At 41.5% G+C, this 19,336-nt stretch overlaps 1 protein-coding gene across 2 annotated transcripts in view; it reads left to right on the forward strand.

Annotated features, from left to right (window-relative positions):
* Positions 1–19,336, forward strand: part of jag2b (jagged canonical Notch ligand 2b) — a 33,650-nt gene that overhangs the window by 6,351 nt on the left and 7,963 nt on the right. The window contains exons 3-12 of one of the 2 annotated variants that reach the window (XM_083562055.1): positions 3,512–3,566; positions 9,813–10,067; positions 10,758–10,818; positions 13,966–14,096; positions 14,753–14,872; positions 14,985–15,098; positions 16,016–16,129; positions 17,498–17,611; positions 18,026–18,072; positions 18,205–18,381. In XM_083562055.1, the coding sequence (XP_083418181.1) occupies positions 3,512–3,566; positions 9,813–10,067; positions 10,758–10,818; positions 13,966–14,096; positions 14,753–14,872; positions 14,985–15,098; positions 16,016–16,129; positions 17,498–17,611; positions 18,026–18,072; positions 18,205–18,381 (1,188 nt within the window). The remainder of the gene's footprint in view (positions 1–3,511; positions 3,567–9,812; positions 10,068–10,757; positions 10,819–13,965; positions 14,097–14,752; positions 14,873–14,984; positions 15,099–16,015; positions 16,130–17,497; positions 17,612–18,025; positions 18,073–18,204; positions 18,382–19,336) is intronic. The other variant, XM_083562056.1, reaches the window with a different exon arrangement.

Below are 19,336 nucleotides of genomic sequence, written 5' to 3' on the forward strand. Positions count from 1 at the left end.
TAAATGTGTTAAATGAACCAACTGCAATACACTGAGCTCAGTACACAAATAATAGCCTTGTTATGGTTTCCCTCTGAACATGGTGGTATTGGAAGAATGGGACTTGTTTGCCCTGATAGTTTACTTCATTTGATCCGATTGGTTTCTGAGCAGTTCCTAACATCATACAACCCAAAGTCTTTGTTAAGCTTGGGTTTAGCCCTCAAGACCAAAATGTACTTCTGTGGTCTTGAGAAACCAGCCTCCAGCACTTGGCTCTGGTCCACCACACTATTTTGAAACAGTAAAGAAAAATTCATCGCATTGCCAGAATGCAGTTGCGAAGGACATCTCACAAAAGCTCACACCCTAATGGATGGGGGAATGTTCCTGTCTCTGGGCACAAGACACAAAAAACCTTTCAGTGGCTTGTAATTGGCACAGTGGTGTCGCACATTTGGCTGTAATTGCTGTATATGGGCCAGTGGCTCTCTCTGCTCAGGGTGGCCCACCCAGTTTTTTTCAGTGGGTAGAGGAGATTTTGATCTATGACGAAGGTCTCAGATTAATAAAGAGTACATGTTGGAATTACTCGGTCTAGTACGAATACATCTCATGCTGGCGCTCAGTGGGCCATCTATCAAAAGGTGTCGATGCAAAAAAAAAAAACAAAAAAAAAAAAGATTGAGAAAAGAACAAAACTCTGCCTGAGTCACTTGTTCCCATTGGATAGGAAATAAATTACCTATGCAAGGTTGGTGAATCCACTTTCGAGGCTTTCACGGGAAGGTGCAGCCAAGTGGAGCGTGAGGGGAGGAGAGTGGGATACTGATATGTCCGCTAGGGAAGTGTGTCTGTTCTTGCAGTTCTTCCTGTTAATAGAAGTCAAGACATGATCCATTCTTCCTGTCTTCCTGGTGAGAGTTACTCAAATATTAGGACATGTTCTCTCCTTTGCCCACCTGACCTGTTAAAGATTGTTCAAATGCCACTTTTTCCAGTCCACTCTCCTCTGGGTGTGTGAGATTGGGTTGTAGGTTGGCTGTGTATAAGCCATGGGAAAGCTCTTGAGTCATGTGACCTAATGCTCAACATGATCAGAATGACCTTTACATGGTCACCATGGTAAGAAGTGCTCAAGTGGATGTCACTTGGTGGTGACAGGAGGGCCAGTGGGAAAGCACTTTGCTTTCTTTGGAGTTGGTGAAATGCTTCATGCTACTTTAGACCTGATGTCTCCTGATTTCAGTTTAAAAAATCATCAGTTTCAATCATTGTAGCCTCCAAAGAAATGTCTGTAGTTTCGAATGGCGGTGCGTGTGCGTGTGTGCGTGCGTGCGTGCTCGCATGTTCGCTGCAGGTTAGCGCTTCAACATGGGAGGCTTTTTGAAGCCGATGAGAATCCCTGATGAGAGGTCTCAGGGGTCAGCCAGAGCCTCACTCCCTACAGCCCCCTCTAATTTCAGCTTTACCCTTCTATCCCACCCTCTGCAGAGCCCAACCCCCTACCGTGGGAAGCTGCACCTGTGGCTTCTTTCACCACAGACACACACCCACATACACCATGCATGGCTGATCAATATTATCCTTTTCTGTAGTTTCCTTCACAGTTTCAGGATAATATGGTAGTTTGTACAGGTGGTGTTTGCTTAAGTGGTAGCAGAAGTTTAAATTGTTCCATCAGAGTCGCTATCCTATAAGCAAGCTGCTATTAAACCACAAACTATCTAGGAATGTAAAAAAACAAAACAAAATGAATGTTTAAAAAAATAAGTTTTTTCATGTATTCTCAGCATGTAACTAGAATACAGAGACAAAATATATATAAATTAAATATGAGCAGGATGAGGTCATCGTGCATAAGAATATATTATAATATTCTATATATATAATGGATGTAGATCTCTTTTTCTATCTATATATAGAATAGTATAAAATCTATATATAATATCTAATATAATAGAATTAATATATATATATATATTTGCTTATTATTAAACTCCTTAATCAGAAGTGCCATGAAATGGACAGACTTTGAAAAACTGCTCCATTTTTCAGAGAGAGGTGGCTTGTGTTTCTTAAGAGCCTTGCAAGGATGTCTATTTCGAGATTGTTTGTATGTGTGTTAGGAATGTTTCTGGGGCATCTAGAGTCTCTAGTTGATGACTTGTTTCAAGACCTTTTTTTGGATAGAAGCCTTTGTTTAATGGCCACCTCCCCCATCCTTTTTTAATCCTCATCCACTTATTTAGGGGCAGTTGTCACATAATCCAGCTAATCAGAGACGTGGCGTGTGGGAACAGGACTGTCTCGGGCACCAGACGTACTCATTCAGTGTGACTTTTCCACTTTTCAAGATAGCCCCTTCCTGATACCACTGACTGTGGTCCTACATGAGTTTGAGGATGGGCAGGAAAGGCCTTATCTACATCAGTGGCAAATAATTCGAAATGCACTCGAGCAAGATGTGTAGAGACCGTGTTTCTGGCCCTCCCCCATCACTTTGCCCTTCTGACCTAGACAACCCAATGCTGATTCTGTTAATCCTATCTTGCATTATCCTGCCCATTCAGCTAGTATGTCCCACTACACTGACTGATTTTATATCTTAAGACTCTTTCCATTCCAAATTCCAACCCAAAAATCTACTGATTCTTTACATTACCACAGAACAGCTTTCCAGGTAAAGTTGCTGACATAAATCTCAGAAGCTATTTGTCTAAACAACATATTTTCATTCATCCACAAGAGTCATGAAGCAGTTAATTTGGTCCTGTAGAGGTGAGCCATCAAAGCTTGTGCAGGCACTCAGTGGCTTGATTTAAAGAGCATGGTTTGTGATTCAGCTTCTCTTTGAGGCATCCTTTTAGACAGGTGCACTATACCCACACCACTGTCTCATTTGGTTATGTGGAGGTTAGCACTTTGTTTTTGTTTTTTTTAATTAAAAATTTTTTTTTTTATTAATGCACAAGTCTCTTGAATGCTGTTTATCTGCAGCGATGAGAACTTCAGAGATCATCTTACTTGCATGGTCATGGTCAACGGTACCTAAAGTTCAATTTGGGATTGAAGAAAAATAGATTAAGATACGTGCACATACTTTGATTTCTCGGTTGCTAATCAGCCAAGAGCTTTTTTAGTTCAAGTTCCCATTAGCGTAACATTTATTTTTGGTATTTATAGGTCAGTGATATTCATGTAAATTTTTTTAGTATATCAAATCCGCCATCTTCAGTATAGAATTTCAGTACAGTGTTACAGTGATTGGTACGTGTCTCCCGTTCTCGCTCTCTTTCTCTGCAACCTGACCCTTTTCTTATGGATTCCATTTTCCTCTTGTTGGAGGAATGGCGGATGTAATCTGCATGCGTCTCCTTTTATTAGATGCATTTGGGACCTGACCCTTTTTTCCTACACCATCACTGATGTTGCAACACCTCCCCCGCCTTTCTGTAATGTCTCTTATACCTTCCTTGTTCTGACTCTATATGTTTTTTCTTTTCTTTTGTTTTGTTTTTCTCCTCTACAGCGATCCTTTACTCTCATTGTGGAGGCCTGGGACTGGGACAATACCACTCAAAACAGTGAGTTACAATTTCTTTCTTGTTTTTATACCGCAGGAACTGCTATGTGTTGTAACGTGTAATTAATATATATATTTATATCAGTTGGATTGTGTGGTTGAGGTTGAGCAGGTATATTTTGGTGCTAGTCTTAATGATCTTATAATAATCACCCAGAATTTTTGGATTGTGAGTGTGGTGTTTTTCTTTCTATGCAACGTGATACATTTTCCTTCCTTAAAATGATGCACTTTTGAACCATGATTTAATGATGGGAAGTGTTGTGTGGCATTGGAATTTGGCTGGATTGTGTACTCTGAGCATAACAAAGCAGAAAGTCATACATGCATGAGGCAGAATTAACCTATTCGCCACCAGTATTCCATTGATGCATCTATCGTTATATGTTTAAAATCTATTTCGATGGCTAGCGACAGAACAACGATTCTTTGAGTCATTTGATTCTGATTAATAGTGAATTACACAAGGTAAAAAATTCTATTGTGTGTTCAGGTTGTATTCGAGGGGAAGTCGGTTATGCCGTAGCACAAAACGGCACTGTCTGTCACATGCTTAGAGAAAGGAAAGGAAAGGGAAAATAAAAGTCTCAAGACTTGTGTTTTGTAACAGCTGAAGGAAGGGTTGCCGGGAGGAAAATTTTTTGTGAACAAAAACCTGTGAGAAATCCTCTTTTAGATGATTCATAAACAGTAATCTTCCTGTGAGCTGTAATGTAGGCTCTATGAGTAAAGCTGCGTGTGCTGTGTGGGTGGGAGTGGGATGGCACAATTTTAGTATAACAGTCAACTTCTTTATAAGAAGCATTTTTAAGACAAGGAAAGCTATACAAATATAAAAATAGTTGTTACTTCTGCTAATTTTTACATTTCCTTTCAAAAATAAAACCTGAAAGTGAGAAATATGCACTCCTATTTAATCAGTATTAGCAAAGTGCGCACCAGGTGTTGTAAATATTTAAAGTTTCTGAGAATGAGTCGCACTGCTGATTATTATGCATCGACTACGAGCTCCAGCAAATTAATTGGGACCAGCAATAGTGTTGGTAGTTTGAGTAGTTTTTCAGAAGGAGCACTCATCTCAAATTGGCCTACACTTACTAGAGTCACTGAAGCTCACTGAGTCTTATCACATTACTGTTTCAGTTTCTGATTACAGTGCAAGAAGGAGGTTGTCAAGCCATGAGGAATTCATGTGCTACATCATCAACACTTTCAAAAGAATTACTTTCCTCGTGATTAAATCGACACGGAAACAAACGGAAAATGGCTCGTTCGGTATACAATCAAAACCAGATTAAACCAAGGTGAAGCCTAACTGTATTCAATAGTGCTAATGTAAATTTAAATTATTTATCAGCGTTGATTAGTGACCTCACCATAGAAATGTGTGTGCACCTCATTGTTATACATGAAACACTGACAGTCGTGTGAAACACAGTAGCGTGCACATGTTTTCTTTAACTAACTAATTGCATTCTATTAAAGTTTTATTGAGTTTATTTTTATTTTATTGAATAAGATTGTATTGTATTTGTTTTTGACAATTTCTGATCAATATAATGCCCCCCTTTTTTTCTTTTTTTTATAAATTTTCGCTGTTTGAGTTACAATTTTGACAGCGCTAAATGTAAAGTCCCATGACTGTGTAATGAAGATGCCTGTAAACTTAAACGGTTGTTAACAGTGTTTCACTTTGTTTGTGCCAGGCCAGTGTAGTAATCAAGAATTCGCTTTTAATGACTTGCTTGGATAAAATCAAAATATGAAACATGGACCCGTGTACAGAAAAATACAATTCAGCCAAAAGATATATATATAAAAAAAAAGTACACACCTGTTCATCCTTCCCATGTGTTGTTTAACACCCCTGTTCAGATTAATTTCTTGTTTGCTGTTTTAAACTACACTCTTATGGGAAGGCTTTCCACTAAATCTTTTAGCCTGTGCGAGAATTCTGGAGAAAATTTGTCCATTGGTGTTTGATGAGGACAACTGGGATGTAGCCAGGACTCCTGTTCTTCCTTAAGATGTTTGAAGTTTGAGCTGTGTGCAGAACTCTTGAGTTCTTCCACTTCTACTTTGCCAAACTTGTCTTCATAGCGCTTGATTTGTGTACAGGATCATGGTCACATTGAAACAGGTTTTGGCCTCTTATTCTTCAGCTTTGTGGACCTTTTTCAGTGTCCTGAAATCTTTGCCAGTTGTTTTATTATTGTAGCATGTCATTATTAGAATGTGTTGCTTGTAGCTGGACTATACGTTATGATTTATTTTTCAAGGGTTTCCAAACTGTTCCTGATCGTTTACTAGCCTGAATGAAATTTGGCATAGTATACACAATAATTAAAGCTTGTTAAAATGTATCCAGATTAAATTCTACAATAAAGCTATTGAGCTGTATAGGTAAATGATTAGTCAAAGGCCATTGGCAGTGGGTTTGGAATCAACAGATTCCAATCAGTCAAACAAACGGAGACTGTTGGCACGCTGCAATATATAGTCGGTTGTAGTACTCCCAGTTTTACTGTAGTGCTCAAGGCTGGCTAATCGGTTTTATTGTATAGGTTAGCCTGAGGGCCTCCCTTCTGGGTTCCAGCATATGGAGACTCTGGAGTGGACCTGGGCGCCATCAGGCCGCAGCTGTATCCTGTTTTCCTTTGTCCCTCCGGCTGCTGATTCCACCGCCTTTGTCTCGCTTGAGGACTTGTCAGGAGGAAGGGGGTCGAACGAAAGAATTTAACTTATGTGAGAGAAGGTGGACGCTGGCTGGCAAGAAATGTATTGGCAGAGGGGGGCGGCCTTTGAAGTGCGGATGCGATCGGTAGGATGACTGTACATCCCGGCCTCTGGAAAATGCAAACACTCGCCTCTCCTGCAGTGTGAAGTCATTATGTCCTGTTTTTCTCTCCAGCTTCTTCCCAGGCAGAAGTCTAAGACAATGGAAAAGACTAGGGAGAGGGAGGGGGAGAGAGCGAGAGAGGGAGTTCACACTCATCCTGGGCCTTCAATCCTGTCCCCTGTGGGTGCTGAGAGTCCACACTGTGGCATTTTAGACCTTCATTCTGGAGGACATTTTTATTTTAGCATGGAGCGAGTCGTGTTAGAATGTAGGCTGAAGATGACTGCCGAGCAGGTGCTCCCAAATGAAGTTACGGACCTATTTGTTTTCTAGCAGCTGCTGAGCAGTTGAGTGGCTCCCTGACAAGGGTGAGGACTTGGAGGGACCAGAGGTTACATCTCAATATTTCTCACCACACTGTCATCTCAGTCTTGCAGCTGTCTAGAATGTATCTTTGACAACACTAAAGATAAGGCAAATTAGGTAGCTTCGAAGGACCATTTCAGCCTTAATGACTTGCACATAACTATTTAGAATTATGACTTTTGCTTGTGCAAAATATGTTTTATGCCCAAGTTCAAGTCTGTCCAGCGATCTCCCCCACTCCCCTACTGTTCTGCACACTCACGGCTTCATCAGTCTAATACCTTCACTCTTGATCAGCATCAGTGTCATTGTTTAGCTCGGTAACTAGACGATCTGAATCTCTGTAGAAACTGCATCATTAAGCTACATTGCATTCTACCCTTTGAATCTAAACTGCGGTATATGAACATCCCTGATTATGTCCCCTGTTTGCTGTTAAAACCAACCTTTTTTTAAATTTTTTATAAATACATTTTAAAACGTGGCTATGGTGCTATGATTATGCCCATTCACACACGAGAGCATTAGTGAGGACAGGCAGTGATGTTGGATGGTTGGATGGTTGGATCTCACACACCCCCAGGGCCCTAATCAACGCCTGTCAGCTACACTTGATGTAAGTCACACTCCTGTCTGAAACCAATTCAGAAGCATGTTGTACGATATGCTTTCAATGAGGAAATACACAATGGGGAAATACACAATAGCCATTATTGGGGTGCCTTGTATCATGCTTTAGTGTATCACTCATGCCTATTAATTACATCATAAATATTTCATTGTGGGCTTTTTTTTTTTTTTTTAAGGATGCCATCCAACTCTCATCAGTTTTGCGGTAATATTTGCCCAATAAATTTTTATTTTCTCACTCTATATTATTTTCCTCTCTACTTTAATTGTTAAGAAAAGCGGCACAGAAACACATCCCCGCATACTTTATTTTCCGCATCCAATACTCACTAATAGACATAATGTATACATGAAGTAATAATAACAAAGTAAAAGATGGCGGAAACTGATTTGTTTTAAAAGTCAAAAAGTAGGTCTTCCTGCCTCTCCATGACTTTATTTGGCTGGTGCTCTTTTGTTTGCATATTCAAATTGTTTCCATGCACGTCTTAGATCATTTTGCCTAATAGCAGTTTATAGAAACACATTTGCTGACTTGCCAGAAATATGCTGAAAATTTGCGAAACCTGTTTCTTCGGGAACATTTATGGGAGCATGCTAATATTAAAGAGCTGGATGCTGCTGTAAATTGTTGTCCACTATCCAAACTAGCCCTCGCTATGCTCGGATTTCAGAGCCTGTCATGTTTGTCACTTGTATGAGAAGCCGGCTAGAGCGGAGTAACAATCGTGTCGTAGTGGGAGTTCAGTGCTGCAGCGTGTCCTCACTCACACTCTGCCATTACTGTCCAGCTTAGAAAATCGTCCTCGACTGGCGTCTCCAGACGCGGCATTGTAACGAGTTTCGTAATGCTGATTGATAGTGCGTGTTTAGTATGCAGTGTGAAGGGGACGAGTTTCCTGCACATTGTGTGGTGTTCTGCTTTAATCAAACTGGACACGTTCCAGAACATTCATCTACGTGTCAGAGAGTAAATGGTAAAATTTGTCCTCTCAGATTTGTCTTTTTTTTTTTTTTGGTATCCTGTTTTCCTAGGAATGGAAACCAGTACAGCTGAAGTAAAAGCTTTTTATGGCTAAAAGAATTTTCCCGACCCTGATACTGCCCATTATTGTGTAGAGAATGAGCCAAACGTATAGGAAAATGAGTGTCCTTTTAAGAGTGGCGTAATATTTAAATCTTTTGGTGCGTACAGTATGTAAGTGCTGTGGGGCCTCGCAGGCCTCAGGAAAGGTCCCATCGTATTGTGTTTGCACGGCAGGAAGGACTCTGGACAGGGTAGTGTTTAGACATTGGGCAGAGCAGCGCAGCAAAAAAGCTCACTCCATTGTTCTTTATCTGGAAGCGCCAGGGCTATTTCTGTTTTGGTTGCTTAATTCGTCTGACATTGTCAGTGAATGGATAGGAAAGTAAGTCTGTTTTTGTGTGTGTGTGTGTGACTGAGTGACTGAGTGACTGAGTGACTGAATAGATAAATGCAGGGGGGAGGGTGGGCTTACAGTCAAAGCATCAGGACACAGGAAATCGCAGGCCCCCCACTTCCACTGTGATTGTTTGTTGCCTCCGATCCCACCATGATAAAGATTGTTTTCTTTGTTGGATCTGGCAGCTTGGCAAAAAAAAAAAAAAAAAAAAAAAGTTAATGCTAGTGCCCACGGGTAGTGGTGAAAATCTTGCTGAGGCTTGTGCCATCATGCAACCAGAGGACGAGGCTGAATTTTTTAAAGGGAAGGTGTGGTGGAATGTACAAATCCTTCAAGGACTAAAAGCTGCAATGTGAAAGTCAGGCAATTTGTGTGTGTGTGTGTGTGTGTGTGTGTGTGTGTGTGTGTGTGTGTGTGTGTGTGTGTGTGTGTGTGTGTGTGTGTGTGTGTGTGTGTGTGTGTGTGTGTGTGTGTGTGTGTGTGTGTGTGTGTGTGTGTGTGTGTGTGTGTGTGTGTGTGTGTATCCCCTCCTGTTTTTGTCTGCCCACTTCTCCCTAGTAACAGCACTTGGTTATACCACTCTCTCAGCACTGTCTTTTCACCAGGCCATGTAGAAATGCAGGATGTCACACATTTGCTTACAATCCGTGTAGTCCAGAAAAACCCAGTTCTGCTTGAGCAGGGAATTTATTTGATGACGTTATGAGGTCATATAAGGCAAGTAGGCATGCAAGGATTTGACGGGGGCAAGAAAGACTTAGTCAATGAAGCAGGTTTGAGATTTATGGCTTTAAGTTTGGGGGGTCTGCTCCCTGCACTTGTCTGACATGGTGAACTCCCTTTTGTTACCTTGTTGCTGTAAGTAGATTGTGTGTGTGGTGTCTTTAGAGCCGTTTGTGCTTGACTGTTGTGGGGGCGGATACACTGGACCAAGAAGCATTTCATTTCATCAAGTGATATTTTGAGTAATGTTGTTTGTTGTCTTCAGGTGAAGAGCTGCTGATTGAGCAACATGCTCATACAGGTATGGCAAACCCTGGGGACCCATGGCAGGTCATTGTCTATCCTGGTGCTACAGCTCGCCTGGAGTACCGCGTGCGCGTCCGGTGCGACGAGAACTACTACGGCATTAAATGTAACAAGCAGTGCCGGCCTCGCGATGACTACTTTGGGCATTACCGGTGCGATCCTTCCGGAAACATCGTCTGTCTGGAAGGATGGATGGGACATGACTGTCGAACTGGTAAGACTGGTCAGCTTGCTTATTCGATGAGAAACCTAGACACAAAAATGCCTCCGATATAACGTTCCAAATCGGATATAACTGGCTTTAGTTGATTAGGACATAAATGTTTGAACCCAGGAAACCTGTTAAACTTTGACCTTTAGCACCATGTAAAGAAGCCTGCCACTCTTTGTGGTTTCACAGCCCAGTAATCTTTACTCCTCAGCCTGATGTGAGATGTTCTGTAAATGACACCTGCACAGACCTGGAGTCACACTTTCCATTAGCCGCATTAGCTCAGTTCTTGCAGGAAGTGGTGTCATTTACACCTCGTCCTATAAACAATCATAGAGCAGGATGGCTGTTGTTCTTTGGGACTGTGAATGGGGTGGTAAAGGAGGCTGTTAAAAACTAAATCACAATGCTGTCTTAAGCAACAAGGGTATGAGGAGGTAGGCAGGGTTGTGGGGTGTTTTGGGCTTTATTTTTTTATGCAGGGCCATAAATGTCATGTGCTCAAGTTAAGGGAACACCATGAATTCTCACATCTTTTCATGTCAGTAATGGGTCAATGTAAACAAACAAGGCTGACAATTATCTTTTTTTGTGTCTTTTTTTTTTTTCTTCTTTTCCCCTCTTCCCCCCCAACTATTTCTCTCTCATGGTCTCTTTAACGCTCTCTCTTTCTGTGCCTTTATTTCTCTGCAGCGATCTGTAAGCAGGGCTGTAATCTGATTCACGGAGGCTGCTCAGTGCCTGGGGAATGCACGTAAGTGGCAGAGTGTGGTTTCATGCTCGCTTAGCCCAGCTGATCTGGCTGCTTAAGTTCAGCAGGCCATATGCGTGCATGCTGATAAGGGCTTTTGACCTGTTTACTTTACCATTAATTAATCAGTGCACCGGAGCCAGTATTTGTGCAAGCTGTTTTTTTCCATGTTTGTTTGTGCCACTCTCTAAAGTAGAGCACACTGAATAAGATATCGGTAATTGGAGGAGATTCTTTGGGGAGAATGTGAATTTTAATTTTTAATTTTTTTAAACCTTCACTGTAAACATTATAGGATTCTGTATTAATTAATATATAGACCAGGGGTGCCCAATACGTCAATCGTTAATAAGGGTAGTGTGGGTAGATCGCATGACATTAAAAATATTAATATTTATTAATGCATTTTTATAGTAGGTATATTGTAGCGCGCATGCTGGAAAAAGTGTTTGCACCCCTGATATAGACCAAACTGATTTGGTGCAGGATTGTATATTCCTAGAAGTTAACTTAATTGCATGGTTTGAAAGAAAAATGTGCGATAGTTAGAATTGTATGGCAAAATCCTAATATTTAAATAAATGGATTATGTTTATATAATAGATTTGGCTGCTAGATGTTTGGGAACCACTTGATTTGTGGGATTTGAGGATTTAGTATTTGAATTTATCAATGTGATCTTTATTTATATGCAATGTCTAATTTGTTTGACAAGCATGCCTACATTTTTCAAATACTTGTCAGTTCACACTAAATACATTGGGTCATTTTTATCTTTCATTATTAAAATAGTTTAAAAATTCAAGTGTGATATCCAAGCATGTGTGTGGATGTATGTATTTTTATTTCCCTGTTCTGTCCATTTTAAATTTAAACCTGATCGTCTCTTAAAGTAGTTTGTAAATAATGAAATTAGTTGGTAGTCTGTGCTTGGAACAGAGAAATGAGTGATGCTTCCTCTGCTGGATCTTGCTGTGGAATCCTCTGACGTCACCATCCCCACTGTGTCTTCCTGTCTTTCGTTTGGCTAGCCATGCTTCCTGAAATCACAGGACGAGCCTGAAACCTCCTTCAAACCCTATTCAGTCTCCCAGAAACAGGCTGCCATGCACAGCTCATCTGTGTGATTTTCTGCTGCCCGCTGCTGAGTGTGGAGGCTTGTACATGCACGGGTGGACCTGTCACAGTGTCATGGGAATGTAAGGAATGGCTGGGTGTTAAATATTTTTTGACATTTAACACCAAGGCCTTATCCATTGGGAAGCTATTGCTGCAGTGCCATATTTGGGGTGACCCCATGCCCCTAGGTTCCCCCTGACTGGTGTGTAGATCAGGAGAACAGAGTGCCTTGAGCACTGAACATCCTCAAGAGATTGTTATGTGTCATCTCAGTTGACTTAGTTTATCGACTAGGAGGCAGGTTTATTGACCGTGTTCGCTACCAACCGCAAGGAGGATGTTGGGAGGATGGTGGAGCCCCCACACCCTGCAGGATGCAGTGATTTGTTTCCTTGCTGTCACCAGTCCAGTTTGTCAGAGAAGGAAGGAGTGGAGGGAGTGGCCCATTTTGATGTTGCAGTCGACATTTAATCTTTTGAAATTAAATAGAAACGATGTTATCTAAAGACAGAAGCTGGGTTTTGTTTTTGTTCCCACCCCACCATGGAATAAAGTCAAAAAATGACAGAGGAATTCGTAGGCCTTCCGGCTGCAACACATAAGGCTGCAAGTATCAACGTATGGGTTTTAAAGGCTTGTTCCTAACGATTGTAGACTTGTCTTAGCACATTATACGTTATTTGCCAAGTCGTTTCTCTTTAGAGTGAACAAGCTTACGTTTGCCAGTGCTTGGCAACACACTGAATGCCTCAAAGCTGACACGGGTTTTAGTTTCACTCAATATGTGTGCTGGACAGCCTATATAGTCTTTAATGTTCTGGTAGTAAAGTCGTTTCTGGAACAAATGTATTGTAGGGCAGAATATAGGCCAAGTTTTTTTTTTTTTTTTTTTTTTTCCTTTCCTTCTCCTTCTTCTCCCTGCATAAGTGTTGCATATCAATTATTCAAGTTGGGACCCAATTTGTGTTGATACACCCAACACAGCTTCTTGAATGTCTACCAATTATACCAATTAAAATCAAATGGAACAATAATGACGCACCAATGGATAAGAATGGGTTTGCAAATCTACCCCAAAGACAGAAAGATCTAAAGAAAAAACTGTTGTTTTGTTGCATTTTTGTGTTTTTTTTTTTTTTTTTTTTTTTTTTGCTTGACCCTGGGGCAAAAATGTCTCATACAAAGAACCTTTTTACCCTTTGATGTGTCAATGTTTTAATGACTTCCCAAGCATGATGGGCAGACTGTCAAGATGCTGGCTTAGGTATGTTGACATAAATGGTTTGGTTGAAACTTTTCAATGAGCTACAACACATTTGTGGTAAAAATGCTCGTAGGCTCGTTTTTTGCTTCTGGGTGGACTAAAAGGAGACTGATGTTTAAGCGTAAAACAAATACAAATAACTGGAAGAAGGATAATTAAATAGCAGGCTTTATGCATACTCTTCAAAATAGGATTAACGTTCTCTCACTGATTCACTTGCTGGATTCCTGTTTTAAACTAGAAACTTAGTTTTTTTTCCCCCTGCAGTGGTATGTTTTCAAACGGAAAAAAAACGAATTTAATATTTTAATGATGTGTATTTTGATATTGCATGAGGCTGCCTGAGTCACATGCAAACTGTCTCTGTGGCTGCTGGGCACTGAGGTGCCACTACAGGAGCCATGTTTCTACAGGCAGCAACCAGTGTTTGGCCGTGTTTGTCCTATAGGACCAGCGTCTTAAAATAGCCCTCCCCAGAAATGACAAGACAGCTGAGGCAGAACGAGAAGGATAGAAAACCACTGGCCTTGGAATAGCAGTGCTGCTGTAAACCAGTGATTAGCTAACTCCTCACCATTGCTCCTTCACATCCCCACTCTGGCTCTGACCAAGACACCAAGCATGTGTTTATAAGCTTCGAAGTGTTCGTAACCTTTGCCACTCAGCTCGGATTGGGTGTCTGGAGAGACCACTTTACTGTAAAGCGTTGGCAAGAAACTGCAGGCTCGTTTTGTCAACTATCATAGAGCTGCTCTTTTGTTTTTTAGGTGTAACTATGGCTGGCAGGGTCAGTTCTGTGACGAGTGTCTGCGCTACCCAGGCTGCATGCATGGGACTTGTGATATCCCATGGCATTGTAACTGTGAGAAGAACTGGGGTGGACTACTGTGTGACAAAGGTAAGGATAATACAATAAAGTGAAAACCTACTGTGTACAGCAGAATGTCACAATAGCCCTTAAGTGATTAAGTGCGAGATTAAAAGTTAGTCAATTACGAGAAAACCATTTAAAATCAATTAAACAGAAATCAACAGGAGTCAAGTCACATTTTCAAGGCTTCAGGTACACACCAAATGGCATTCCAGACACTTAGCCAATTGGTTGGCTGCGGTATCAGCCTAGATCATGGTCATGTGACTGCGCACCCGCCGACGTGCCTGATATTGATGTCGTGATTGGAGTGGCGCTCGGTCATCTGATCCCATGGCCAGCGTGAGTCCTGGAAGGCGATTAGGAATGTGAGGCGGCCCTGAGGTCGTCAGTCCCTGCTCCCAGTGGCCCTCTCTTTATTTATTTACCAGGCTTTATGTGCTAGGCCTCACCGTATAAGGTACGCTGGGAGCGTGCAGACCCCATGCCAATGGTTATGCAGCTGCCTTTCCCAGAAAAAGATGTCCTCGCAATTGGCAGACAATGTCAAAAGATCAGGAATTTATTTATTTATTTATTTATTTAAACCGGTGAAGCTGTTTGAGCTCGGCTTGATTCAGTTACTACAGTTTAAATTTATGGCCGAAAGTGTAACTTGTGTTGTGTTTTAATTCCTTGTGTAGATTTGAACTACTGCGGGACGCATCATCCCTGCGTGAACGGAGGCACGTGTATAAATTCGGAGCCGAACGAGTACAACTGTGCCTGTCCTGAGGGATACTCAGGCAAGAACTGCGAGATTGGTAAGTAAAACTATGCTCCATTGTATAACATGTATCAGATGCTGCAACTGGACAGAAGAATAATACAGGCCAGAATGAGTTAACGCTGTTTATTATGGAACTGTTTTTGCAGCTGAGCATGCATGCGTGTCCAACCCATGTGCCAATGGTGGCACCTGCCATGAGGTTTCATCTGGCTTTAAGTGTCAGTGTCCTCCAGGGTGGGACGGTCCCACCTGTGCTAAAGGTGAGTTTTTGTAGGTCATTATACTTGTGCATATGTAAGTCGGGTTTGAGTTGTCACATGTTGGGTTGCTCAATGAGATCTTGTTGAGGACTTGTATGGACCTGGATTACAGCGATGTAATCCCGATAATTGACAGAGGCTAGATTTGCGTAATCTGATTTAAAAAAAAAGTAGGAAAGTAACATCTTGCTCATGCGACGTCCCCCTTTATCTTGATTCTTGTTCTCTTTTGAATAATTTCCGTTTTATTTTTGTTCCTCTTTTGCATGTTCCACCTTCATGTAGATCTCCCATGCAGATCTGTTTAGCCTTTACTAACTTTTTGCAGCAATGCAGATGCACCTATTTGGCTCTGGTGCTTTTATTTGTCTTAACAATCCCATAGATCCATAATGAAAACATAGGGAGGAACATAAGGGGGAAAAAACGGTTGTTAACTGCTTTCCTTTCATTGTTACATTTGGCTCATTAACGTCCTGCAATCCCTTATTTTACCAGCATCAGAAGTTTGAGGATTGGGCATCTTATCCTCTCACTAACTAATCAGCTCAGATTTTGATTAATGGTTCTACAGTGTGAAGTCAGCAGCGCGCTCTTACTCTCATTGACGCACTTTAGGGTTTTCTGTGTTGTTTGTGTCTCTGTTTCTTGGTGTGTCCACGTCTGTGTTAACACTGATTTTGCTGACCGCCACCCACCACATAATCGGAGTTTTAATGTTTTATATGGAAAGCTTCTGCTCATTTACTGTGCAGTAAAATCCTGTTCATGCGAATCCACTTGGTGCATCAAGCTCATAAATGGTTTAATGATGAACCTTGCTTTGAGAGAACTAAGAGTTGAGCTCAGTCAGCTGCGAACTTCCAGTAGGCAATCTCGCTCATGGTTGTGAAAAGAACTTTTGTTTTGGTTTGCAGACATGGACGAGTGTGCCTCTAGTCCCTGTGCTCAGGGGGGGACTTGTATCGACCTGGATAACGGCTTCGAGTGTCTCTGTCCTCCACAGTGGACTGGGAAGACCTGCAAGATTGGTAAGAATGATGCATGATTACTGCATTCCATTGGAATGAATTAGTGAACTAAGTGTTTTATTTTGTCAGGGTGCGACTGTTTGTGGTTGTGCTACATATTAGGTCTCAAACTAATGACTAATTCAGTATAAGATGCTCCTCATAAATACAATACAATAGAAAGAGAAAGAGGTCATTCCATTGTCTTTCAGCAAGTAGTTTACTCCATGTTGTTAAAAGAGGGGGCAGATCAAATGCCATATTGAGCATCTCACTTGCATAGTCCAGGACATTGAGGTGCATGTCTGCATGTATTTTTTACTTTATGCATGTAAAAAGGTTAAACAGTAAACGATCAAGCTTTCTGATTGCAATAAAATGGAGTAAATATCCTTTTATGTAAAGATGTGAGACAGTAATGCTGTAGAAAACAATGATTTTGGGTAATTATTATAATGATAATTATTCTAACGATAAAGAACTTTGAGGGGATTAAAGGATTAGTCATTTTTAGACCGTTCAGAAAAATTTAAACATTTATAATTAATACAATAGAGTACCCAATTGTAGTTTTCCATGCTACATCCTACTATCTTGTGTTGGCAAACATGGCTGATGATGCATGTGTGAGTGATGTGGACTGACTTGGTAAATGTAATTGTGTTCGAGCACTGCAGCTGCATGCACTGTGGATGACTAGCAATATCTGCTACAGGAGAGTAATCGCTGCGGCTTTATGAGAAACGGAACGTAACTCGATGCCAGCGAGTGGAGAAAGGATAGGAGCGTGTACAGTGCACACAGGACAGACGTAGCGAGAACAGTTTGTCATCCTTTCCTACATGTGCTGCTTTTGTACCCCTCATGCTCTCATCATAGGAAGTGTAGGATGCAAAAGAGGAAGCAGAGGATGACCTGTAAACAAGTGCGGAAAAGGGAACCGGAGCCTGAGAGCTCAGCTTACTGGTCAAACCATAGCCTTGGCTCGCGTTTCGTGGCCCCGCTGAAGCTCAGAGTCAGGTTTCCCAAAAAACAGGTGCCTCGCCAGGGGCCCCTGCTCAATATTTAATCAACCTAATATGCTTGGGCTCTTTTACAGAAGGGTCTGAGAGGGTCACGATCCATTTTTATTTCTCTGGTGAAATTTAATGAATCTTTTGTGTGGAAATTGATTGTCTTGTTATTGAGTAAAAGGTAAACCCTGATACAAAGTACAATAGGCATTGTTTTGCTAATTGTTACAGGCTGCAACACATTTGTGCTTGATGGTGGTGGCTATAAGCAAGAGATCTTGTGGGTTTTTCCTCTCACTTTCCTGGACTTTTTTTTTTTTTTTTTTTCAATAATTTTTTTTCTTCATTCTTCCTTTTTTCTCTCCTTAATCCACAGACGTGAATGAGTGTATGGGGAAGCCTTGCAAAAATGCTTACTCTTGCAAAAATTTGATTGGTGGATATCACTGTGACTGCTTTCAAGGATGGGCTGGACAGAACTGTGACATCAGTCAGTATCTTCTCATGTTCTCCTCTGCTCCCTGTGCCACAGCTCTCTTTCCACACTCTTTAGCGTTGAGACCGTTCTTCTTCTTCTTCTTCTTCTTCTTCTCTCTATCTCTGATATCCGAGCACGCATTCACACACACGGGTGACCCGTTCTGCAGCCAGGGTTTCCTCTCTAGGCACTCGATACTCTGGAGAGATATATACACCACATATGGTGTCATAGGCTTCAACTCCTGTTGCATGCTGGGTCCTTGCGTTCTGCTTAGTGGTCTGTTAACTTGTGCTGATTCAACTAGCGTTTGGCCTACTAATCCAAACTTTTCGTCATCTTAACTGCATGCTGTTAAATATTAACCACCCGGACCCTGGTTTGTTTTCACTTTGTTTACTGTTTGGTTTGCTCTTTTCCACATAGATGTAAATGGCTGCCATGGACAATGCCAGAACGGTGCGACCTGCAAGGTAGAACTTTCTCACTTGCCATTATTTTTTAATTAAATAAAACAATGTCGTTTGCTGATATTTCATTTCCATCTCATTATTTGCAATGAACGATAATTATTATTTATTGTATTTGTATTTTTTTTTTTAAAGGAAGGGGCACTGGGTGGATACCACTGTCAGTGTCCTCCAGGCTTTACAGGCACCCACTGTGAGATCCAAAGGAACAAATGTGACAGCAACCCCTGTCAGAATGGTGGACGCTGTCACGTGGTGTTGGACAGCTTCGTATGCGAATGCATGCCTGACTACGCTGGGATGCTGTGCGAGGTGACTGTCATGAGTGGGTGTTTGAATTGAGAATTGGATGCAACCTGTCTGATTGTCTAATATAACATAAGAGAAATGTTTTACACGGATTTTTAGCTGAAGTTGAGCTTTTGCTACAGCACAGCAAGCCAGATTTGACCATGTTATGATCAGAGACTGTTACCCGGTGGTCAATTGTTATTAAACTGAATTGAAAGTGGACACTCCTAGCAAAACAAACTGGGTGGCTTCACATTAGCATGTATTTGTTCAAAGCCTTAATGGAGGTTTGATCAGCGGTGCTATTCGAGCAAAGGTGAAAGTGGGATATTCCTGCCATCTGTCTTGTTAATGATGGCCCAGTCTGGGGCCTGTTGCCACCCAGCGGAGAGTTTGAAGTGGATCTCTGTGGAGGTGCTAGAAGCTGGTCCGGAGCCAGTCTTGGCTTACTGTACAGGCTAAAAATAAAGAACGTAGTGAATGAGGCAACTCTTTTTTTGGGGCTGACTGGCTGGCTGCCCACGCACAGCCCAGGAATGAGAAGGCCTTGATTTTATTTATTTTTTTACACGTTCAATTCGTGCTCGGCGTTCCTTTACGCTCCTGTTCGCCTGCGACGGGCTCCTCGTTCATAGATGGCATGTGGGATGAACAGGTCAAATGTTTGATCTGTGATGCCCATTTACATGAACATCTGCACTCAAGCCTGTTTTTAGAGCTTGAGCCAGTGGCGTGCAACAGCCACGCCCTAAAGCGATACCCTGTGGAATAACTGCCAGCTAACATTCTACATTTAATATTGAGTGTTGGGTGACTGAAGATCCAGCTAAAATAGATGCCAAATTCCATGTACTGGAGCAGCTTTGTATGGACTTTTTTTTTTTTTTTTTTTGAAGCCGTCTGCATTTCTGTCATCAGCTTTTGCATGGATAAGTGCTGTTAACAGGCTTTAGCCTCCCACTGTATAAACTGAACA

The sequence above is a fragment of the Silurus aristotelis genome, assembly GCF_946808225.1.
Source record: "Silurus aristotelis genome assembly, chromosome: 15".
Taxonomy (NCBI): Eukaryota; Metazoa; Chordata; class Actinopteri; order Siluriformes; family Siluridae; genus Silurus; species Silurus aristotelis.